At 51.1% G+C, this 17,962-nt stretch overlaps 1 protein-coding gene across 1 annotated transcript; it reads left to right on the top strand.

The window, feature by feature from the left end:
- The first annotated feature begins 1,286 nt into the window (after positions 1–1,286).
- EFHD2 (EF-hand domain family member D2) lies at positions 1,287–16,650 on the top strand. Its single transcript, XM_090024578.1, has 4 exons — positions 1,287–1,646; positions 11,916–12,063; positions 13,407–13,541; positions 14,213–16,650. Exons 1-4 carry the CDS (start codon positions 1,414–1,416, stop codon positions 14,345–14,347), a joined length of 651 nt encoding a protein of 216 aa, XP_089880704.1. The 5' UTR covers positions 1,287–1,413; the 3' UTR covers positions 14,348–16,650.
- Positions 16,651–17,962: the final 1,312 nt, after the last annotated feature.

Raw genomic sequence — 17,962 nt, 5'->3', positions numbered from 1 at the left:
AGACTCTCTATTGCAGCCAATGTGCTAGTCCCCCCAGTAGCTGTGGGGTGTGATTCTTTCCTGGCCCTGACTGAGCAGAGGGGCAAGACCCTCTCACCAGAAGCCTCCCGAGTTTTTTAGTCCCAGCAGGAACAGCAGCACAACCCAGTGATAATCCCTGGCCTTAGGCTGCAAACACCCAATGCTTCTGGGATTCTGCCATCCTAACGTGGATCCATTGATAATTACCTTTATGGATATTAAGCCAGCTGTCTACCCATCGTGTAGTTTTGCCTGGCCCACAATTTATTTACGAGAAGGTCTAAGTGTGCTCCATCCACTGCGTTCCCTGCATCCACCCACCCAGTTCCTTTGTTGAAGATCAGGTTTGACACCATTTATTTTTAGCAAAGCCAGGCTAGCTGCTTGCAAGCAGCTTTTCTGCTTCCAGAATTTCACAAATGGACTTCCCTTGAGAAGTTTACAAACGGACTTCAGTTGCTCTAGCAGCTTCCCAGGCACCCAAGTCAGGCGAGCCCGCCTGGAGTCACCCCGGGGGGGCCCATATTAGGCGGCTGTATAGTTTTTGCAATACAAATACTCCGAAATCAGAATGCCGTCCTTCAAAAGAGCCGCTCTCCTGTAAGCTGGTTCCCTTGTTGCCCCCCGCTCGCATCCAGTGGTTTCTACCTGCAACCTCCGAGCACATATGACCGCAAGTGATGTTCCCTGCTGGGCGCCAGGTCTGTCATGTCAGGTTGCTGGTCCCCTTATGAGGAGCTTCGATTGGGGTGTGGGCAGGGATGGTGGTGCCCCGTTGTCAGGCCGCCGGCCCCCTCACGGGGGTGGGCAGGGACGGTGGTGCCCTGGTACGTCAGGCCGCCGGCCCCCTCACGGGGGTGGGCAGGGACGGTGGTGCCCTGGTACGTCAGGCCGCCGGCCCCCTCACGGGGGTGGGCAGGGACGGTGGTGCCCTGGTACGTCAGGCCGCCGGCCCCCTCACGGGGGTGGGCAGGGACGGTGGTGCCCTGGTACGTCAGGCCGCCGGCCCCCTCACGGGGGTGGGCAGGGACGGTGCTGCCCCGTTGTCAGGCCGCCGGCCCCCTCACGGGGGTGGGCAGCGATGGTGGTGCCCTGGTACGTCAGGCCGCCGGCCCCCTCACGGGGGTGGGCAGGGACGGTGGTGCCCTGGTACGTCAGGCCGCCGGCCCCCTCACGGGGGTGGGCAGGGACGGTGGTGCCCTGGTACGTCAGGCCGCCGGCCCCCTCACGGGGGTGGGCAGGGACGGTGCTGCCCCGTTGTCAGGTGAAGCAGCCGCCCTCAGGGGAGCGCAGGGACGCGCGGGGGAGCGGGGGCCGGGGGGCGGCGCTGCGAGGCGCGGCGCGGGGCGGGGCGGCGCGGCGGCGGCGGCGGCCGTGCTGCAGGCGCGGAGGATGGCCACGGAGGAGCTGGCCAGCAAGCTGAGCCGCCGGCTGCAGATGGAGGGCGAGGACGAGGCGGGCGAGGCCGAGGCGCTGGCGGCGGCGGAGGCGGAGGGGCGGCCGCGGCGAGCCGAGCTGGGCGCGGAGCTGTCCCCCGGCGGCGGCCGCAGGGTCTTCAGCCCCTGCAGCGAGTTCCGCGAGTTCTCCCGGCGCCAGATCCGCGACATGGAGCGGCTCTTCCGGCAGTGAGTGCCCGCGGCGCGGGGGACGGGGCCCGGCGTCCTGCGAGCGCGGGGGGCGGGGGGCGCGCCCAGCCCCGCCACCGCCGGCGGGTGGCCGCCCGGCCTCGGGGGCTGCCACATCCCCACGGCCGGCACCAGCGCATCCCTGGCTCGTGACCGCGCGTGTCCGGCCTGTGGTGCCACCCCATCCCTGGCTTCTGTCTAGGGTCCAGCCCCTGCACGAGCCAGCCCCAGCTGCTTTGAAAGGTAGGAAACCACCACGCGGCATCGCCAGCCCTTGTGCCTTGCTGTCCCCCCCAGGCGAGTTCCGGGACTGGCTGTTGGGCTGGGGAAGCAGAGCTGAAGGACTGCAAAGAGCACTCCTCTGTGCATCCGCTCCTTAAAAAGCAGCATTTCGTTCCCCTTTAAGTCCGGATCTTGCCCATCTGTTCCAAAGTAGCATCAGGCTGAAACTTTACATGTTTGCTGGTCACATACGTAAGCAATGTTTAACTAAGTCATGTTAAGAACATATTTAGAGCCTCAAGAAAGGGCATCTTGCACCCCAAAGCTTGTCTATATGGCTCTCAACTGTGCTGGTGGTCCAGGAAGAGACATCACCCTCAGCAACCCTTCGCTAAAAAAGCTGTGCTAAAATATAAACGTTTCAGGCTAGCAGCCCATAAGTTAGCCAGCGCTCTTCCTGTTTAAAATTAAATAGGACGACACTAAGGGAGGCACTGTTAGGAAAAAATAATAATAAAATAATAATACTACACACACTTCTCCATCCGTTACCAAACCTTAGTCATATTTTGAAGTGTTTTCTGTTTTGCAAACTGGCCCTCCAGTGCAAGGAATAACAGGGGGTTTTTTGCAGCTTTCAGTTGTGGACACTGCAAATAGACCACTTTGACTTCTGTTTTCAGTCAGTTTCTGGCCCGAGGATGCTGCAGAACACCATTTCTGCTGGCTGGTGCTTTCTAAACTGGTTCCTCAAGGATTTCACATTTTCTACTGGTTAAAAAAAGTCCTCGGGGGCAAGGGGGAGGTAGTCCAACGGATAGCTGCCCTCAAAAAAAGCGAGTAAAATCTACTGCCTTATTTTAACCCTTACATACGCAGCATTTCCTCTTTTTGGGCAGCCACAACTGTCAGATGCTGCACCTAGCAATATCCTGGCACCACAGCTACTGCTTCTTCTGGTAACAGCTATAGAGCGAGCAGTTCCTATATACTCAACACATTGGTCCTAATGTGGTTTAACACTTCTGAGCGTTGTGCCGCGGCCAGAGGCATGGCTGGGTGTGGGGGCTGCAAGGCTAGATTGCAGGGTAAACCAAGTAGCCTTCACATATACCTGCTGTCTGGGCTTATTTGATGCAAGGCAGTGCAAGGCTCTGGACAACCCCTCTGGATCTCCTAGCATTATACATGCATTCTGAAATGGACTTAAGAGCCCCTCTGCGATCTCTTGCTCACTCCCCCCCCCCCTTAAAAAAATTCAGCCAACTGACCAGTTTCTCCTTCTCTTCCCCACCCTTGAAGTCTTTCCAAAGATGTTAATTCCAATTGATCTTTGAATCATGTCCTGAGTGAATGGCAAAATACTTCTTGATCTTGGATCAGGACCTCAATGCATTGCACACACATGCTCGGCTGTAATACCAAGTTCAGCTGGTACAACTTGCCCTGAACTAAGATGTGGCTTTGCCATCTGGTGGAATAGCTCCCATGGCCTGCAGAAGTAACAGTCTGCTGTTTTGATGAGTAGTGACAGGGCATTTGCATTCCCATGTCCTGAAAGTCAGGTCACCTAACCCGAGAGAGCTGCCTCAGCCTCAAAACATCAGTGGAGATGAGGTGACTAACTTGGGTTCACCCCCTTGAGGTCTACTGCAGGTTGCTTTTATGGGCTTTAATGCGAGCTGTGACTTAAGAACGTATTTTGTTTTCCGCCCCCCAGTGCAGATGCACCCTGTGTATGGGTGGAGTAAGCTGTACTTGCCTTCTATGGCTAAAGCTCTGCATGCAATCACACCTCTCCCATGTCCAGTCTAGCTCTTCTCCTAGCCTTTCAAATAGCGTTAAAAAAGAGCTAGCATCAATTCATTTCCCTTCCCCAAAACCACTTAGGCAGAGATCCAAGTCAGCTGTCCTCCAGGGCTATGTTAGTATGTCCCTGCTTCAGAGCTTTTAGCTCTTCTTTCCCTGTTGTTTTCTCCAGTTGTGCATTTCTTCTCAGTATGTGCTGCAGACACTTCCTCTTTTTACCTTGTGCCTCATTTTCTTAAGGGGGAAATTTGTTTGCCATTGCTGGCAAGGCAGGAGAGCTGCCGTCAGTCTCCTTGCATTTAATTCAATAAGTTTCAAATGCCTTTAAAATATCATTTGAAAGGATCTTGCTGCATTCTGCTGTCCGCATTTTTCTTGGGTAGTTTTCTAGAGGGGAACCCAAGAAGCAGCAAGACAGGAAGCACCATCATCCACTTCTATGGTCTGGGTCAGTCACAAGCTTAGTCATCCTGCTTTCCCCGAAGCTGCTGTGGTAGAGAGCTAATGATCAGCACTTGTTTGCCATTGGGATCATATTTAATGTCAGATGAAAGGCCTACAGAGGCTGCTGAATTCTGTGCTGTTCTAGCTCTCGCTCTCCCTCTTTAAAAAAAAAGGAGACAGCAGATTGAGGAAGAGGTTCCTCCCCCCAGAGAGGGAGAGACACTAGATCCTGCCTACCCAGCACCTGTGCTGCTCACTGCTGCGTTACTCAAGAAAGCCGCACGCATCTTAAGTGCTGGTCATGTCAACGCAGGCTTACGGCCGAGTTCTCCGTGTTGTGTTCACGAGCCAAGTCCCAACCATGAGGCTCTAGCCAAATCCCATTAAAAAACATGCCATCTCCCAGCTGGAAGCAGGTTTGTGACATTATTTCTCCCTGTACACTATGACAGGCCACATCCCGAGTAGATTTGTTGGCCTCAAACCAGGAGACATCACCATTTTAAGCTATAGACGGGCCCCAGCACAGATACGGGCAAGGCAGAGCACCAGAAACAGGAAGAGAGGGCTAGCAAAGCATTCAAGCCCCCTGATACGCAACTGCTCCAATGCTGTTTCTTTAGGGGTTGAAGATAATGGGGTCAGCTAACACTTGGACCCCAAATAGGAGCACAATGCAAGCCTGGGTGCAGGAGAGAGAATTCCCTCTGTTCCCCATCCTGAAAGTGGTGGGGTTCATGTCGCTGTGACAGTTCATCCATGGGGTTAGATGGGCAGCTGCATTTTATGTGTTGCATTGAATTGTCACTGCAGATTCAGAGGAAAGGGAAAGTCTTGAGATGCATGCAGGAAGGCAGGTATGTGACTGGGCACTCAGAGAGCAAGTCATGCTAGCTGGAGGGGGTTGGGATTTGTCAATGTAAGCAGACCCTGGGAATAGTGTAAGGATGGAGACAAAAATGAGAGAGTGCATAAAAATCTGAGTGGGCAGCAATAGTCTAACTGGAGCCGCAGGGGGCTGCTGGGTGGAAGGGATCCAGGCTAGCGAGAAGCAGCTTTCCAGAGCTGGGTTAGTCACCAGCTACATGTCAACCTAGGCAAGCCTACCTATGATTACCAGAGACCTTCCTTCTCTGCCATACTGTGACAAGGCCCAGAGACGACAGCAAGGGAAAGGATTAGAGAATTATTGCTGCTATGAAAAGCAGAGGCGCAGTAGGACTCCCATGGAGGAGTCGCAGTTGGTAAGATGAGATGGATGCATGGATTTTTCCCCTAGAAGAAAAGCAGCTCAAGTGGGCATATTTTCCTGGGGCTTTCTGCAGAGGGACACAGCGAAATGCATGCAAATGAAAGGGGCATCAACGCACTTAGGCAGATGATGTTGTACAGCCTCCAGAGACCGGTTGGGCTGAGGCAGCTTTTCCCTTAGTCCGTCCGAGTGCTGCCCTCCTGAATGATCCCTCACTGGGGCTGCTCTCAACTTCCCCAAGATAGGAGAAAGTACAGAAAGAGCCTGACAAGCAAGATGCTTCATATACTTGTTTTCCATCACATCCAGCACACAAGGCTGTGTCAGTGCCTCCAGATTCCTGGCCATATTGATTGCTCAGTCTCTGGGGGCCTCCAAAGAGTGTGGGCAGTGGGGTCCCGCAGGGCTCGGTGCTTGGACCGATACTCTTTAATGTCTTCATCAGCGACTTGGACGAGGGGGTGAAATGTACTCTGTCCAAGTTTGCAGATGACACTAAGCTATGGGGCGAAGTGGACACGCCGGAGGGCAGGGAGCAGCTGCAAGCAGACCTGGACAGGTTAGACAAGTGGGCAGAAAACAACAGAATGCAGTTCAACAAGGAGAAATGCAAAGTGCTGCATCTAGGGAGGAAAAATGTCCAGCACACCTACAGCCTAGGAAATGACCTGCTGGGTGGCACGGAAGTGGAAAGGGATCTTGGAGTCCTAGTGGACTCCAAGATGAACATGAGTCGGCAGTGTGATGAAACCATCAGAAAAGCCAATGGCACTTTATCGTGCATCAGCAGATGCATGACAAATAAGTCCAAGGAGGTGATACTTCCCCTCTATCGGGCGCTGGTCAGACCGCAGCTGGAGTATTGCGTGCAATTCTGGGCACCGCACTTCAAGAAAGATGCGGATAACCTGGAGAGGGTCCAGAGAAGGGCCACTCGTATGGTTAAGGGCCTGCAGGCCAAGCCCTATGAGGAGAGATTAGAGAAACTGGACCTTTTCAGCCTCCGCAAGAGAAGGTTGAGAGGCGACCTGGTGGCTGCCTATAAGTTCGTCAGGGGGGCACAGAAGGGAATTGGTGAGTATTTATTCACCAAGGCCCCCCCGGGGGTTACAAGAAATAATGGCCACAAGCTGGAGGAGAGCAGATTTAGATTAGATATTAGGAGGAACTTCTTCACAGTTCGAGTGGCCAAGGTCTGGAACGGGCTCCCAAGGGAGGTGGTGCTCTCCCCTACCCTGGGGGTATTCAAGAGAAGGTTGGATGTGTATCTAGCTGGGGTAATGTAGGCCCAGCACTCTTTCCTGCTTATGCAGGGGGTCGGACTCGATGATCTATTGAGGTCCCTTCCGACCCTAACATCTATGAATCTATGAATAAGCTGCCTGTGGAAGGGCGTTTTGAAAAGAGGAATTGCCAGTTGTCCCTCAGGCTCTGCAGGAGTCAGGAAAAAAACTGCCATAGTAAGGCTGGCCCAAATTTGGAATGGGCTCCCAAGGGAGGTGGTGCTCTCCCTTACCTTGGGGGTTTTTGAGAGAAGGCTGGATAGGCATCTGGCTGGGGTCATCTGACCCTAGTGTCTGTCCCAGCAGGTGGTCAGACTCAATCTGTCAAGGTCTCTTCTGACCCAAGCATCTACGAGTCCAGCCCTGTGCTGCAGCTGGTGGGTGTTCAGAGGTGTGGCGTGACCTAGCCCTGGGTCTGTGCCAGGTCTAGTTTCACCCCATGCGAGGCGGGGACAAGCTGTACTGCTGGGATCTTGCCGTTACAAACAGCCCAAGTTGCACCATCCCTAGCAAAAAGCACAGAGATGATCTTAGTGCAGCTCCTCATTCCCCTCTAGCCTGCATGGGGTCTTAGACATGGCTGTCAGGCTGCCTGGCAGCAGACCGATGTTACAGGCATCCTGCAGGCAAGATCTTTTGTGGGAGGCAGCCTGGGACGCTGGCCAGCCCCCAATCCTGCACAGCACCAGCTTCCGACCAAGGTGTGAAGTGATTAAGCCTCAGCCAGCATCACGAGGTGGAGCAGAGCAGGGTTCTGGTTTCACAAAGCCTTCGGAGTCAAGAGCAAGCCACCCTTCACTGCAGCTCAGAGCTGAGACTTTCCTCCCCGGGCTCCTAAGCACAAGGCCGAGAATTGCTTAGAGCACTTTCTTGCCTCACTTCAGGGACTGGGAAGTACCCACATCTACCCATGTACCTGATACATGTTTCCACCCGTGTTTCTCATTGCTCTTCTGGATTGGCAGAAACCTTTGCCCTTATACCATCTAGAAGCAAGCTAAGTGTCAAGAGACAGATTTTTAGGGCGATTAGGTGCTTAATTCCCATTAATTTTCAGTGGGAATCAGGTGCTTACATACCCTTTTAATCTTGTCCCAAAATACTAGAAGAATCTCCAACAAAGAATTGGAGTGATCCTCAGATAAGACTGATCATGGGGACTAACCCTAACCATGAGAATAGTGTAGTTTTTGGACAGGCAGCTCTAGTTCATTAAAGCACCCCAATTTGGTTTCTTCTTAGCCATACAAAATAGAGCAGGTAAATAGCACAGCAGAGCAGCTGTGGCTTGAGAACAGTGTCTATTGCATAATCTGATTCAGACTTAAAATCACTTGATTTAATGGAAACAAAGTCATTGATCTAGTGACACACCTCTGTTTTGAAGCCCCCTTCAGAGCATTTTATACCTTGACACACACATCACACACCCCACAATTATCCTGGCACAGCTTTCTAGTGCATTCACAACCTATTACTTAGGAGAAAGGAGGAGGAGGAAATCAGGATGTTTAGGTCATTTGTTCTATCCCATTAGAATTGACAAAAACATCAATCTATGTTTAGATTTGGTGCATTAAATGCATCCATTTAATCCAACCCCATAATGGCAGTTGTCTGCCTAGCTTGCAGCCTGTGTGGTCCATTCAGCTTTTGAGTGTGCAGTCCCAAACAATAAGCATCTAACCTCTCATTTAGTTTTTCAGCTTCCCTTCAGGTTTCATATAGTGACCCAAGCAGATACATTTCTCCCAGCAAATGCAGCACACCTGGGAATGCATTCATGCACTTGTGAATGCATTAGCATGTGCCCCCCTTGCCTCCCACCACAGCCCCCCTGCAAGCAGGGGACTCACCCAGGTTCCGTAGCTGGGGCAGTCAGCTCTCAGGACAGGCTTTCAAAACAGTTCTTCTTCCTCTCAGAGAAGCTTCCCAGGCCCAATGAACAAATCATCCCAAACCAGAGTAAGCAAGCAAACAACCCAGAACCTGCTGCCATCCTTCAGACAGTAGAAGAGGGGGCCTCTCTGGGCCTAAACTCCTCTCCAGCAGTAACATCTGCCCTCTCTCCCTGCACTTTCCCCTCTGGAGTTTTTAAACCTTCTTCATGGCTTCTCATTAGCTGATATCAGCTCCAGCTGGCTCCCACTTGCCCAGCCCAGCAAACTATTATCTGCTCAGCACCTGGGTTTCAGGCCCCTTGAAGCCTGAGCAGCACCTCCTTACATAACCACCTATAAATAAAAATCAATGCTAAATGTCATCCGCCTCTCACATACTGTATGGTTTCTTAGTAAATGGTTCAAGAGTTATCCCTTTTACTGTGGACCTTACATACGTGAGCCACGTAATACAGACATTGCCCCTTGGTAGCGTATTTGCTTGTTTCCAGAGATTTGGTGGGGGGGTTTTGGTAGCTCAGTTATGGAGCATAGTAAATCCAGACCTCAATGCATGTTTACAACTGCAGTAACCACGTCAAAGCAGGTTGCCTTCAAACCTGTGTGTTGCTAATGGCCATAAGAGTCAGCCCAATCTGCCGTGCTTGGTAGCTATAGCAGGATTTACCTGGAAAGCATCTGAAGCATGCTTTATCTTGGTTAGTGGTGCCCAATCGATAAAGAGGAACGAAGCACTTTTGAATTAATGAAGCCAAGAGTAAGACGTGGCATCATTCTAAAAGCAGCCAGATCCCCTAGGGAGCTTTTTAGTGGGGACTATTAATGCCTACTTTAACCGTGTTGTAAGCCACAAAAGCTGCAAGCTAATGGAGCACTCAGCTGCAGCACGGGGTCCTTGCTTACCACTGCAAAACACTGGTGTAAATCAGAAGGAAAGCTGAATGCGATTGTAACACTCTTGGGTGCTCTTAGTGGTTTCACACATGCCTTCAGTGGGTTTGAAACATCCCCTCCACCCCATGTCCTCCTGAGTCAGCTGGTTTGCTGTTGCTCAACGCTGTACCATAAATGCTGCAATGCTAATTGTGACGGCATTCACAAACATGTCTGAGATGCACCTGGATCTAGCAGTGTCCTTGTAGAAAGGCACCGGAGACAGGGCTTCTGCATTTTGGGACAGGGCAGAGGGAGATGGCAAGCTGTTTCCCCTTCTGCCCTTAAACCCATGGCCACAACTCTGCACGCATCCAAAGATGACAGAATTAGAGCCTCACTGAACAAGCTGTTCTTCCAGCCACTGAGCTCCAGGGATCACCACCAGGAATGTATTTGCAGGCTCACACTGGAGAAAACTTCAAGGTTTGGGGCTCTTCAGCCACTGGGGCAGTCCCTCCTGAGCAGCTGAGAAATAGGGCCTGTGAGAGGAGACAGATTGGGATTTGAGACCCATGAGCAGGTGCCTCGTGGTGGATGTCAGTACAAGGAAGCCATGAAGTGCATCTTGGCACTCTGGCTACTAATACATGTTGATTCTTTCACCTGGGAGAAACTAGATGATCATCCCTATTAGAAAACATACGGCAGGTGCATGGCTTCCACTCTTCTTTAACTCTTTAGGGAGCCTCTGTATTAGTCAATAAGCAGTAGCCTGTGGAGAGGGTTTCCCAGGGTGCGCACACTGTTATTAACTGTGACATTAAACATACCACAGTGCCCAAGGAGCAGCCAGAGGCTCCCTTGTGCTGGCCACTCAGTGGAGCAATAGACAATCCTTGCCCCAAACAGCTGATACTCAAATTGTTCCTCAGCCCCTTCCCAGTAGCTAATTTAGTACCTGTATCTGCTGCCAATTTTGCAGAATCTCGAGCAAATTTCCAACCTCAAGTACCTAACTCCAGAGCCTGGCGCTTCCACTTCCAAACAGGCAACTGCATTTAGCAGTCCAAGCCCACACTCAGCAAGGCCTTCGCTTGCACACGGGCTTCTGCTGTGTCTCTTTCTGCCTCTGAACCCAGCCAGCGTAAGAGTTATGCCTTGATGTAGTTTGGCAGTCTCAGTTGGAATGAACGTCTCCCAGTTGGAACAAGTCTGGGGCAGAGCTGGGAGTCGAACCCAAACCTAATGCCCTGCAGCCCTTACCCACCAACCAGTGCTCCCTCATGTACAATGCAATGAGCAGGTCCTAGGGACTTCACATGCACTATGCAGCTTGTGGAAGAAGACGATGTCTCCGGGACAGTAAAAATGAAACATGTTTGCTCCATTCCTTTTGCCTGGGGCAGACCTTGCATTTCTAAGTCTCTGTAGTGCCGTGTCTAAATGCCACCAGCATTCAGGCTTCCTGCTGTCTCAGAATGAGCCTGCCCTCTTGCTCTTTCCACCCCCACGCCCAGCCTAGCCTCTCTTTACTTAGCCTAAAGCGAGAGATGGAGCGCTCTGTGGACATTGTGATAAGCTTCAGCCTGTGCCTGGGGGAAAGGCTTGTGCAATACAAGGGCTGAGCAATCCCATGTGACTTAGTCTTACCTGTGGACAGCAGACTGTGTAGTCCATTAAGAGGCAAAGCTTGAGGCTTCTTGTAGTCAGCTTGCCATGGTACAGCATGAGATAAAGCTCCCTCGGCTAGGTCTGAGTGACCATAGCTGTAGCTAGGGCTGCCGCGCAGGTGTTGTATCATTGGAGAAAGAGGAAAGCTACCACGAAGGCGAGTGCTTTAGAGGCCTAATGTGAGGGCAAGCGCATGCACATGTTGTATAACCCATTTCCCCGCAAAGTGTTCCTGGGACAGTTCTGCAGCCTGCTCTGTGTCAGCTGAAAGGCAGCATTACAGAGGTATATTAGCCTGCTGTAGCAGTGCAGTATGGGGAGTTTGTCTCACGTAGGGGGACAGGACTAGCTCACACATACACACCCCTGCACACACACATTTAGCTGCCTGCCTGATCCTTCCCAGAGGGGTGAGGTTCAACCGTGGTGGGGTGATTTCTCCCTCTAGTGGCTGCTGCAAGATAACAACCTGCAAGCTGCAGCCAGGATGGTTGCCCCCGCACCTCTCCTGCCCCCTTCATCCTGTCTTCTGCATGACTTCAGATTAACAGGCTAACCACTCTTCTCCAGCTCAACTGAGGAAGTCTCAGCCTTTGGTGCTGAAGTCCCTGGGTTCCCATGGCACTCATGACATGGGATGAATATTGCTTAGACTGTAAGGATCTGACCTAGCAAAAGGAGGGCCTTCTAAGAGTGCTGATACCTTGGGGAGGGGGAACAGCAATAGGATCTGCCAAACCCAAACTGATTGGAGTAGAAGATGGGAAATCTATCTCCACTGTATTTACTGGGCTCTCTCTCTTTTTCTCAGGTACGACGCGGGGAAGGACGGTTTCATTGACCTGATGGAACTGAAGCTCATGATGGAAAAACTTGGTGCCCCCCAGACGCACCTTGGGCTGAAGAACATGATTAAAGAGGTCGATGAAGACTTGGACAGCAAACTCAGCTTCCGGGAGGTAACTGGCTTTCCCTAACAGGTGATCTCTGGGTGTGCCCTGATGGCACCGTGCTCTTGCCTGGGGTAGGGATGGGACCCTCTTCCGCCACCTCACCTACAGAATCCTCCTAGTCCCCTACCAGCCTTGCTGTTATCTTTCGCATCTTCTCTCTTTACCTGCCCCGTGACATGAGTCTCCGCTCTGCAGCTCATCTGTGATCTTATAGAAATGTTCAAATGGCTGTCCCGAAAGGGTCTGTCCCTGGTCTGACATCCCAGCCTCGGTCAGACTAAAGCTGGTGGGTTAAGGAGGAATGCAGTTGTCCGGCTCCAAAGCAGAGTGGTTCTACTTAGCTTAGTATTGGCAGGCTTGAGAGAGTGCTGCAATTTGGGTCTGCATTCCCAGTCCTCTAGAGCACTCCAGCACTGCTTGTGCGTTGTTGCTGATGTAGGGCACTTATGGATGTATTGTGTTAAAAGCCCTCCTACATCACAGGAGGTTGCCGGCAGGTTGTGCCTTCCTCTGAGGCCCTTGCAGCACGATCCAGGTGCCTAACATGCTCCCTGCAGGGGAAAAGCTGTTCTGAGTGTGGCACTCACTGCCCTGAACAGTATTAGTGCCCAAGCACATTGCTCTTTGGGCTGCTTTAGGAGGTCTCTGCAGATCAAATAATCCCCCTGCTCAAAGAAGAGAAGTTAAGACCACCTGGCTTTAGTTTGCATGTCAACTAATGGGGATCACCCACAACTCAGGCAGCGTTTGGGGCTGCCTTATCTCAGAGAGGAGGTGCCCATACACAAGGCTGAGCTTGCTGGCATTTGTGCTCACTCACTCTCTCGCTGCAATTATATCAGCAGTTGCCTCTAAAATACTAATGTGCAGATGTGTAACAGACACACAGTGCCACTTGGTATCATGAATATTCATGTTGTTTGGGCCTAGAGTAGCTAAATATCATCATGATGCCCAGTGGCCCCATTATCGGTGCCTGAACTGCCAAGGTTCCTGTGCTACTCTGCAATCTTCTAACTGGTTCTCTTGTGCCTTAAACAACTGACCCGAAAGCTGCACACAAGGCTAGGTCCAACAGCCAAGAAGGTGGAATCCTCTTCTACTCTTAGCTCTGCCACTCAACGGCTGGGACGACTTGCCCAAGACATTTCACTCTGTGCCCCCTTTTCTCTGGTTAAAATGTTTGCTCTTCAAGGCAGGGACTCTTCCTACACCACATCTGCCCCACACCTGGCCCAGTGATGCCCTGATGTAGGTTAATAACAAGCAGGGAAGTGAGTCTGCCTTCAGGGAAACTCCACGTGACCAAGTGAACCCCACAGTGAGTTTGTGCCTTTCCCTTTGTACAGTTTCTTCTGATTTTCCGCAAAGCTGCAGCAGGTGAACTGCAGGAGGACAGCGGTCTGCATGCCTTGGCGCGGCTCTCAGAGATAGATGTCTCCACTGAGGGTGTGAAAGGAGCCAAAAGCTTTTTTGAGGCCAAAGTAAGATTTTTAATGCATCATTTCCCTGCAACTTGGGAAAATTCCATGTGGGGACTGGGTTTTTATTTTTAAATGACGGGGAGTTAAGACATGTAGATGATTTTTATTGGCTTATTGGGGTAAGGAAGGGCAGCAAGTTGCATGCCAAGCCTAGCAAATGCTCTTGACCAGGCTAAACAGCTGTTCAAGCTCCTTTATATAACCCATGTGCTTCACTCTAATAGGGGTTTTTACAAAGCCACTTGGAAGCCAACCCTCCCCACTGACACGTGTGCGTGTGCTGCCTGTCCAAGCCAATGGCAGCTGCCAGCGTAGGAGGCTCGAACTTGGCCCGTGGCCTGTAGAGCTGCTGCACATAGCATCTGCTCTTCCTGGGTTGCTTCATTTGCATTTGTTATGCTGGTGAATCGCAGCTGGAAGGGGAAAGGTGCCACGGTCTGGAGCATGCTGCTGATTTGCATGTGATAAGCCTAGACTGTCATTCGTGCATCAGCACTGCATGCTGTATTGGCAAAGTGACAGCTAGAAGCCTCAGTGTTAGGGTCTCATTCAGAGCCCAATACACTCAGTAGTGAGATCCCTTTTGGTTTTAATGAGCTTCGGATTGAGCCCTTAAAAAAGTCACTCGGTGGGGTTGGGTCTTCTGATTTCACATGTGATTGGATTCCCAGGTCCAAGCGATCAATGATGCCAGCCGCTTCGAAGAGGAGATTAAAGCTGAACAAGAGGAGAAGAAAAAGCAGGCAGAGGAGATGAAACAGAGAAAAGCGGCCTTCAAAGAATTGCAGTCCACGTTCAAGCAATGATCTCACAGGCGGGGGATCTCTCTGGAAAGGACCTCCCAGCACAGAGTCCCAGGGAGACACGGAGCAAAGCGCCATGTGGCAGACGTCTGCAATGAGTTGTGTAAGCATCGATGGTTGAAGGGACCAATTGATAAACAGCAGCGTGTGAATCCGGAGTGGCTGGGCCCCTTCAGGTGCAGGCTGCTGATGGGTTTGTTTACCACACTGCTTCCTTGCACTGTAAATACTGCAAGGGGAGACTCTGGTGCTCCCACTTCCCTGCATTGCCATTGGTCTTTATCCTGTGTTATCTGTGATGACGTGTGTCCGCAAACTGGTTTGTGTGTGCGTGTGTGTGTGTATACAAGGGTGGTGGTGGGGGGAACCTGCTTGAAGCCAAATGCTTGATATGTGCTTTGTACTCTGGTGTGTGCTCTCTTGGTATAAGCACCTGAATGGTATAAGCACCCAGCCTTGAATGTACTGGACCCTGGACTAGCAGATGCTGCCCACGCAGAAACGCCGCCTGCCACTTTAATGTACACCATCTCCTGGAATCAGACATTCTGCACTTAATGCTTTAAATCAGCCACCGTAGCTGATACCTTTGTGTGGGAAGCACTGAGCAGGGTAGAGCAGCCTCGTGGACCAAGCAGAGGGTGCCGGAGGAAAGGGAGCTCAGAGTTCTCATCCTGCCTCTGGCACCAATTCACTGTGTGGCCTTGGGTAAGGCACTTTAAACTGTCTTGGGCTTTCTGCCCCTGTGGGGGTGGGAACAGGAGGGGGGAGATAGGATCCTACTCTTGTTCCTGTGGGGTTGAGGAGAAAATGGGTTTGGATTAGGTTAGATGCTTGGCACCTCATCTGCTGGTCTGTGCGAGCCCAGAGCTCAAGCCTGCAAGATGCGGGGAGCTCCCTGAGCTGCCGGGGGCTCCATGGGCAGTCAGCACATTGGAGCTGCTCAGCATATTGGAGGCCAAGCCCCAAGCACCGTGTCTCATTACAGAGAAACATCAGCACGAAGCAGAAGGCAGAGCAAGGCAGCACCTCCAAGACTGGTTCAGAGGTTTTGTAGGCAACAACCTACTTTGTCAGATACTGCTCATCATCGATGTCGCCTACAGAAGCTCTGGACCAGAGATCCCCTTAGATGCTGCCTTGCCCTACCTTCTGCCTGACTTCAGCCTAACTCCAGTGTGAGGATGGGAGACGGCCTAGCTGTGTAGATAGGGATATGGTCTTAAATAGATCAGTCCCATCCTTTTGGTCCCATCTTTTATTTAAAATAGAGAAACTGTATTGGCTCCAAGTCACCATGACACAAGTTGGGGCACTAGAGGTAGGTGCACTTGAGATAGGTGAGGCCAAGGGAAACAATGACACCTCAGATCCATCCCCACTTCAATGGCCCTGAATTCCTACTGTTTAGTTTAGGGATGGGTTCATTATCCTACTAGTTGTGGGCTGGCCAGTTCCCTGAACTGGGAAATCAGAATGAACTGCACTGGGAGAAGAAGTACAGGGACAGACAGGATGGTGCGTGTTCAGCCCTAGAAAATACAGGGACGCACAAATGCAGTAACACATGCAACTCGCCGAACGCAGCTACGGCTCTTTAAAAACCAACACCAATATTCAGGCTGGAAACGATGTCCCCCGCTCCACCCCAAAGTGCTTTTAATTTTTCTTTTCCTTTTGCATGCACTGTGATTTTGAAAAGACAGGGTCACACCCTAATCATTTGGTTCAGTCCTTCCAGGTTTTGTAATGAAAACATAAAGCATAGACAGGTATTGAACTGCACATATGACGTGTCCAGCTGGAAAACAGGGGTACCACATTTGCATCAAGTGATGTTTGTGATGGAAGCCAATAAGCCTGTGTGAAGCTTGTGTGTACACATGGAAAGCCCTAGCCACTGTTAAAATTCAGATGAGGAAGTGGAGTGTGATACCAGATCTCAAGTATTGATGTGTACGCTGCTATTTGCAAAAAGATCTTTACCGCTGTTATGCAAAACCAACCAATTTCATATTCTCATGAAAAGATTAATGCTTGATTGCTTTTAAACTAACCCTTTATTTTGGTAAAAAAAATTAAGAAATCCCATTGGCGGATTTAGAAGTGTTATTATTTTTCATATTATAATCTGCAAAAAAAAAAAGAAATTATATTAAATAGTTTCTTCCATTCTTCTACGGATTTTCTTTAGGAAAAGTTTATACAAGTGAATTCAATAATTTTTGGGGGGTTTTCAGAAGCTTTTTCCATTCACTGGTACATTTTTTTTTTTCTTAACTAAAATAAAAATTATATTTCCTATGTGTGCCGTGTGGTTGAATTAAGAATTTTGAATTAAGAGGGATGAAGCATATATCTGTTCCTTGAAATGTGAAGGTGTCCCCACGCACTATCTGAGATGCTGCCCTCACACAATGTACGTGGCTGCAACTTGGCAGATAAAGTAGTTGAGAGTCTCAGTGCTATATAGTGAAGAAGCAGATGTGGACAACCTGACACCATCAGAAGCCCCTGTGTTAGCGAAACAGGAAGGCCTGGCAAAGACTGTCACCAAGATGCGCACCATCCTGCCACAGAGGAGCACATCTGCAGTCAGCAGCTCATGCCCAACTCTCTCCCCTCTCTTTACTCAAACAGTGGCTACCAAGCTGGGTTTTTCTGGAGTCAAAGCAGTAGGTGTCTCAAGGAGGAAACACAGTGCTGTCACCAGCTGCCGATCAGCTGGGGCCTCCACCCGTGGTGCCCACAGTCCAAGCCGGGAAGTGGACAGAAGAAGTAGGGTTAGACTCTCCCCTTGCTTACATACTGAACCCAAGGGGTGGGGAAAACATGGAGAAGCAGCCACTCGGGGGAGCAAGGTAGGTAGCAATCCTGTAGAGTGGTCCTTAGCACAGCAGTCCTTACCCCCAGCTCCTATTCCCTACAGCCCCCTGTTAAGGAAAAGTCTCTGTGTGGCAATGGATAGCTACAATGCAACAGGCATTTTTTGGCTCGAAGCTCTGTCAAAGACCAGTTGCCTAGAAAAGAGATCCCCTGCCCGAAGCCTTTCAGGGATTTTCAGTGAGCTCTAACAGGACACCGAATGCAAACTAATGAGACCTGGGGCTGCCCCTTGCGCAGGAGAAGGAAGAATGGAGGTGGAGGGGAAGTGAAAGCAAAGCAGGGAGCTGTGGGGTAGGAAGCAGAAGGGGGAGGACAGAGCTGCAGTGAGTCTTGCCCTGTTGCTACCCAGTCGCAGCATCCACCTCCATCCTGGGCAAGTGCACACACCGGTCAGGGGAGCTGCATGGGAACCTGAGGCAGCTCCTCTCCTACTAATCTGCTTCCTTAGCCCCTTGCAAAGAAGTGATGGTCTCGCACACATGCACACACCCACCATTGCGCAGTGCCCAGTCCCGCCAGTCCAAAGACTTCTGCAGACTGAATTTTATGCCTGTTAGTTTTATGGAAAGCTGAAGACAGTATTAGGATTGATAATCTACACCATCCTCCCATGTGACAGCACCCAGAGAACATCTCCTCATCCTTCCCGTGCTAAGCCCATAACATGCACTTGTGCCAGAGTGCAGCTGTACTGTGATGGCTATAGCACTGACTTCTGCAAACATCCCAGGG

Source organism: Crocodylus siamensis, chromosome 12 (assembly GCF_052110815.1).
Source record: "Crocodylus siamensis isolate JL-2025a chromosome 12, ASM5211081v1, whole genome shotgun sequence".
Taxonomy (NCBI): Eukaryota; Metazoa; Chordata; order Crocodylia; family Crocodylidae; genus Crocodylus; species Crocodylus siamensis.
Note: the sequence above shows the minus strand (reverse complement) of the source record. Positions and strands in the feature narration are given on the sequence as shown.

Bases quoted from the DNA above. Each gene is read 5' to 3' on its own strand.
- EFHD2 (XM_090024578.1), top strand. From the start codon at position 1,414: ATGGCCACGGAGGAGCTGGCCAGCAAGCTGAGCCGCCGGCTGCAGATG. The intron at 1,647-11,915 runs GTGAGTGCCCGC...TCTTTTTCTCAG, and splicing joins ATGGAGCGGCTCTTCCGGCA to GTACGACGCGGGGAAGGACG. The intron at 13,542-14,212 runs GTAAGATTTTTA...TTGGATTCCCAG, and splicing joins AAAGCTTTTTTGAGGCCAAA to GTCCAAGCGATCAATGATGC.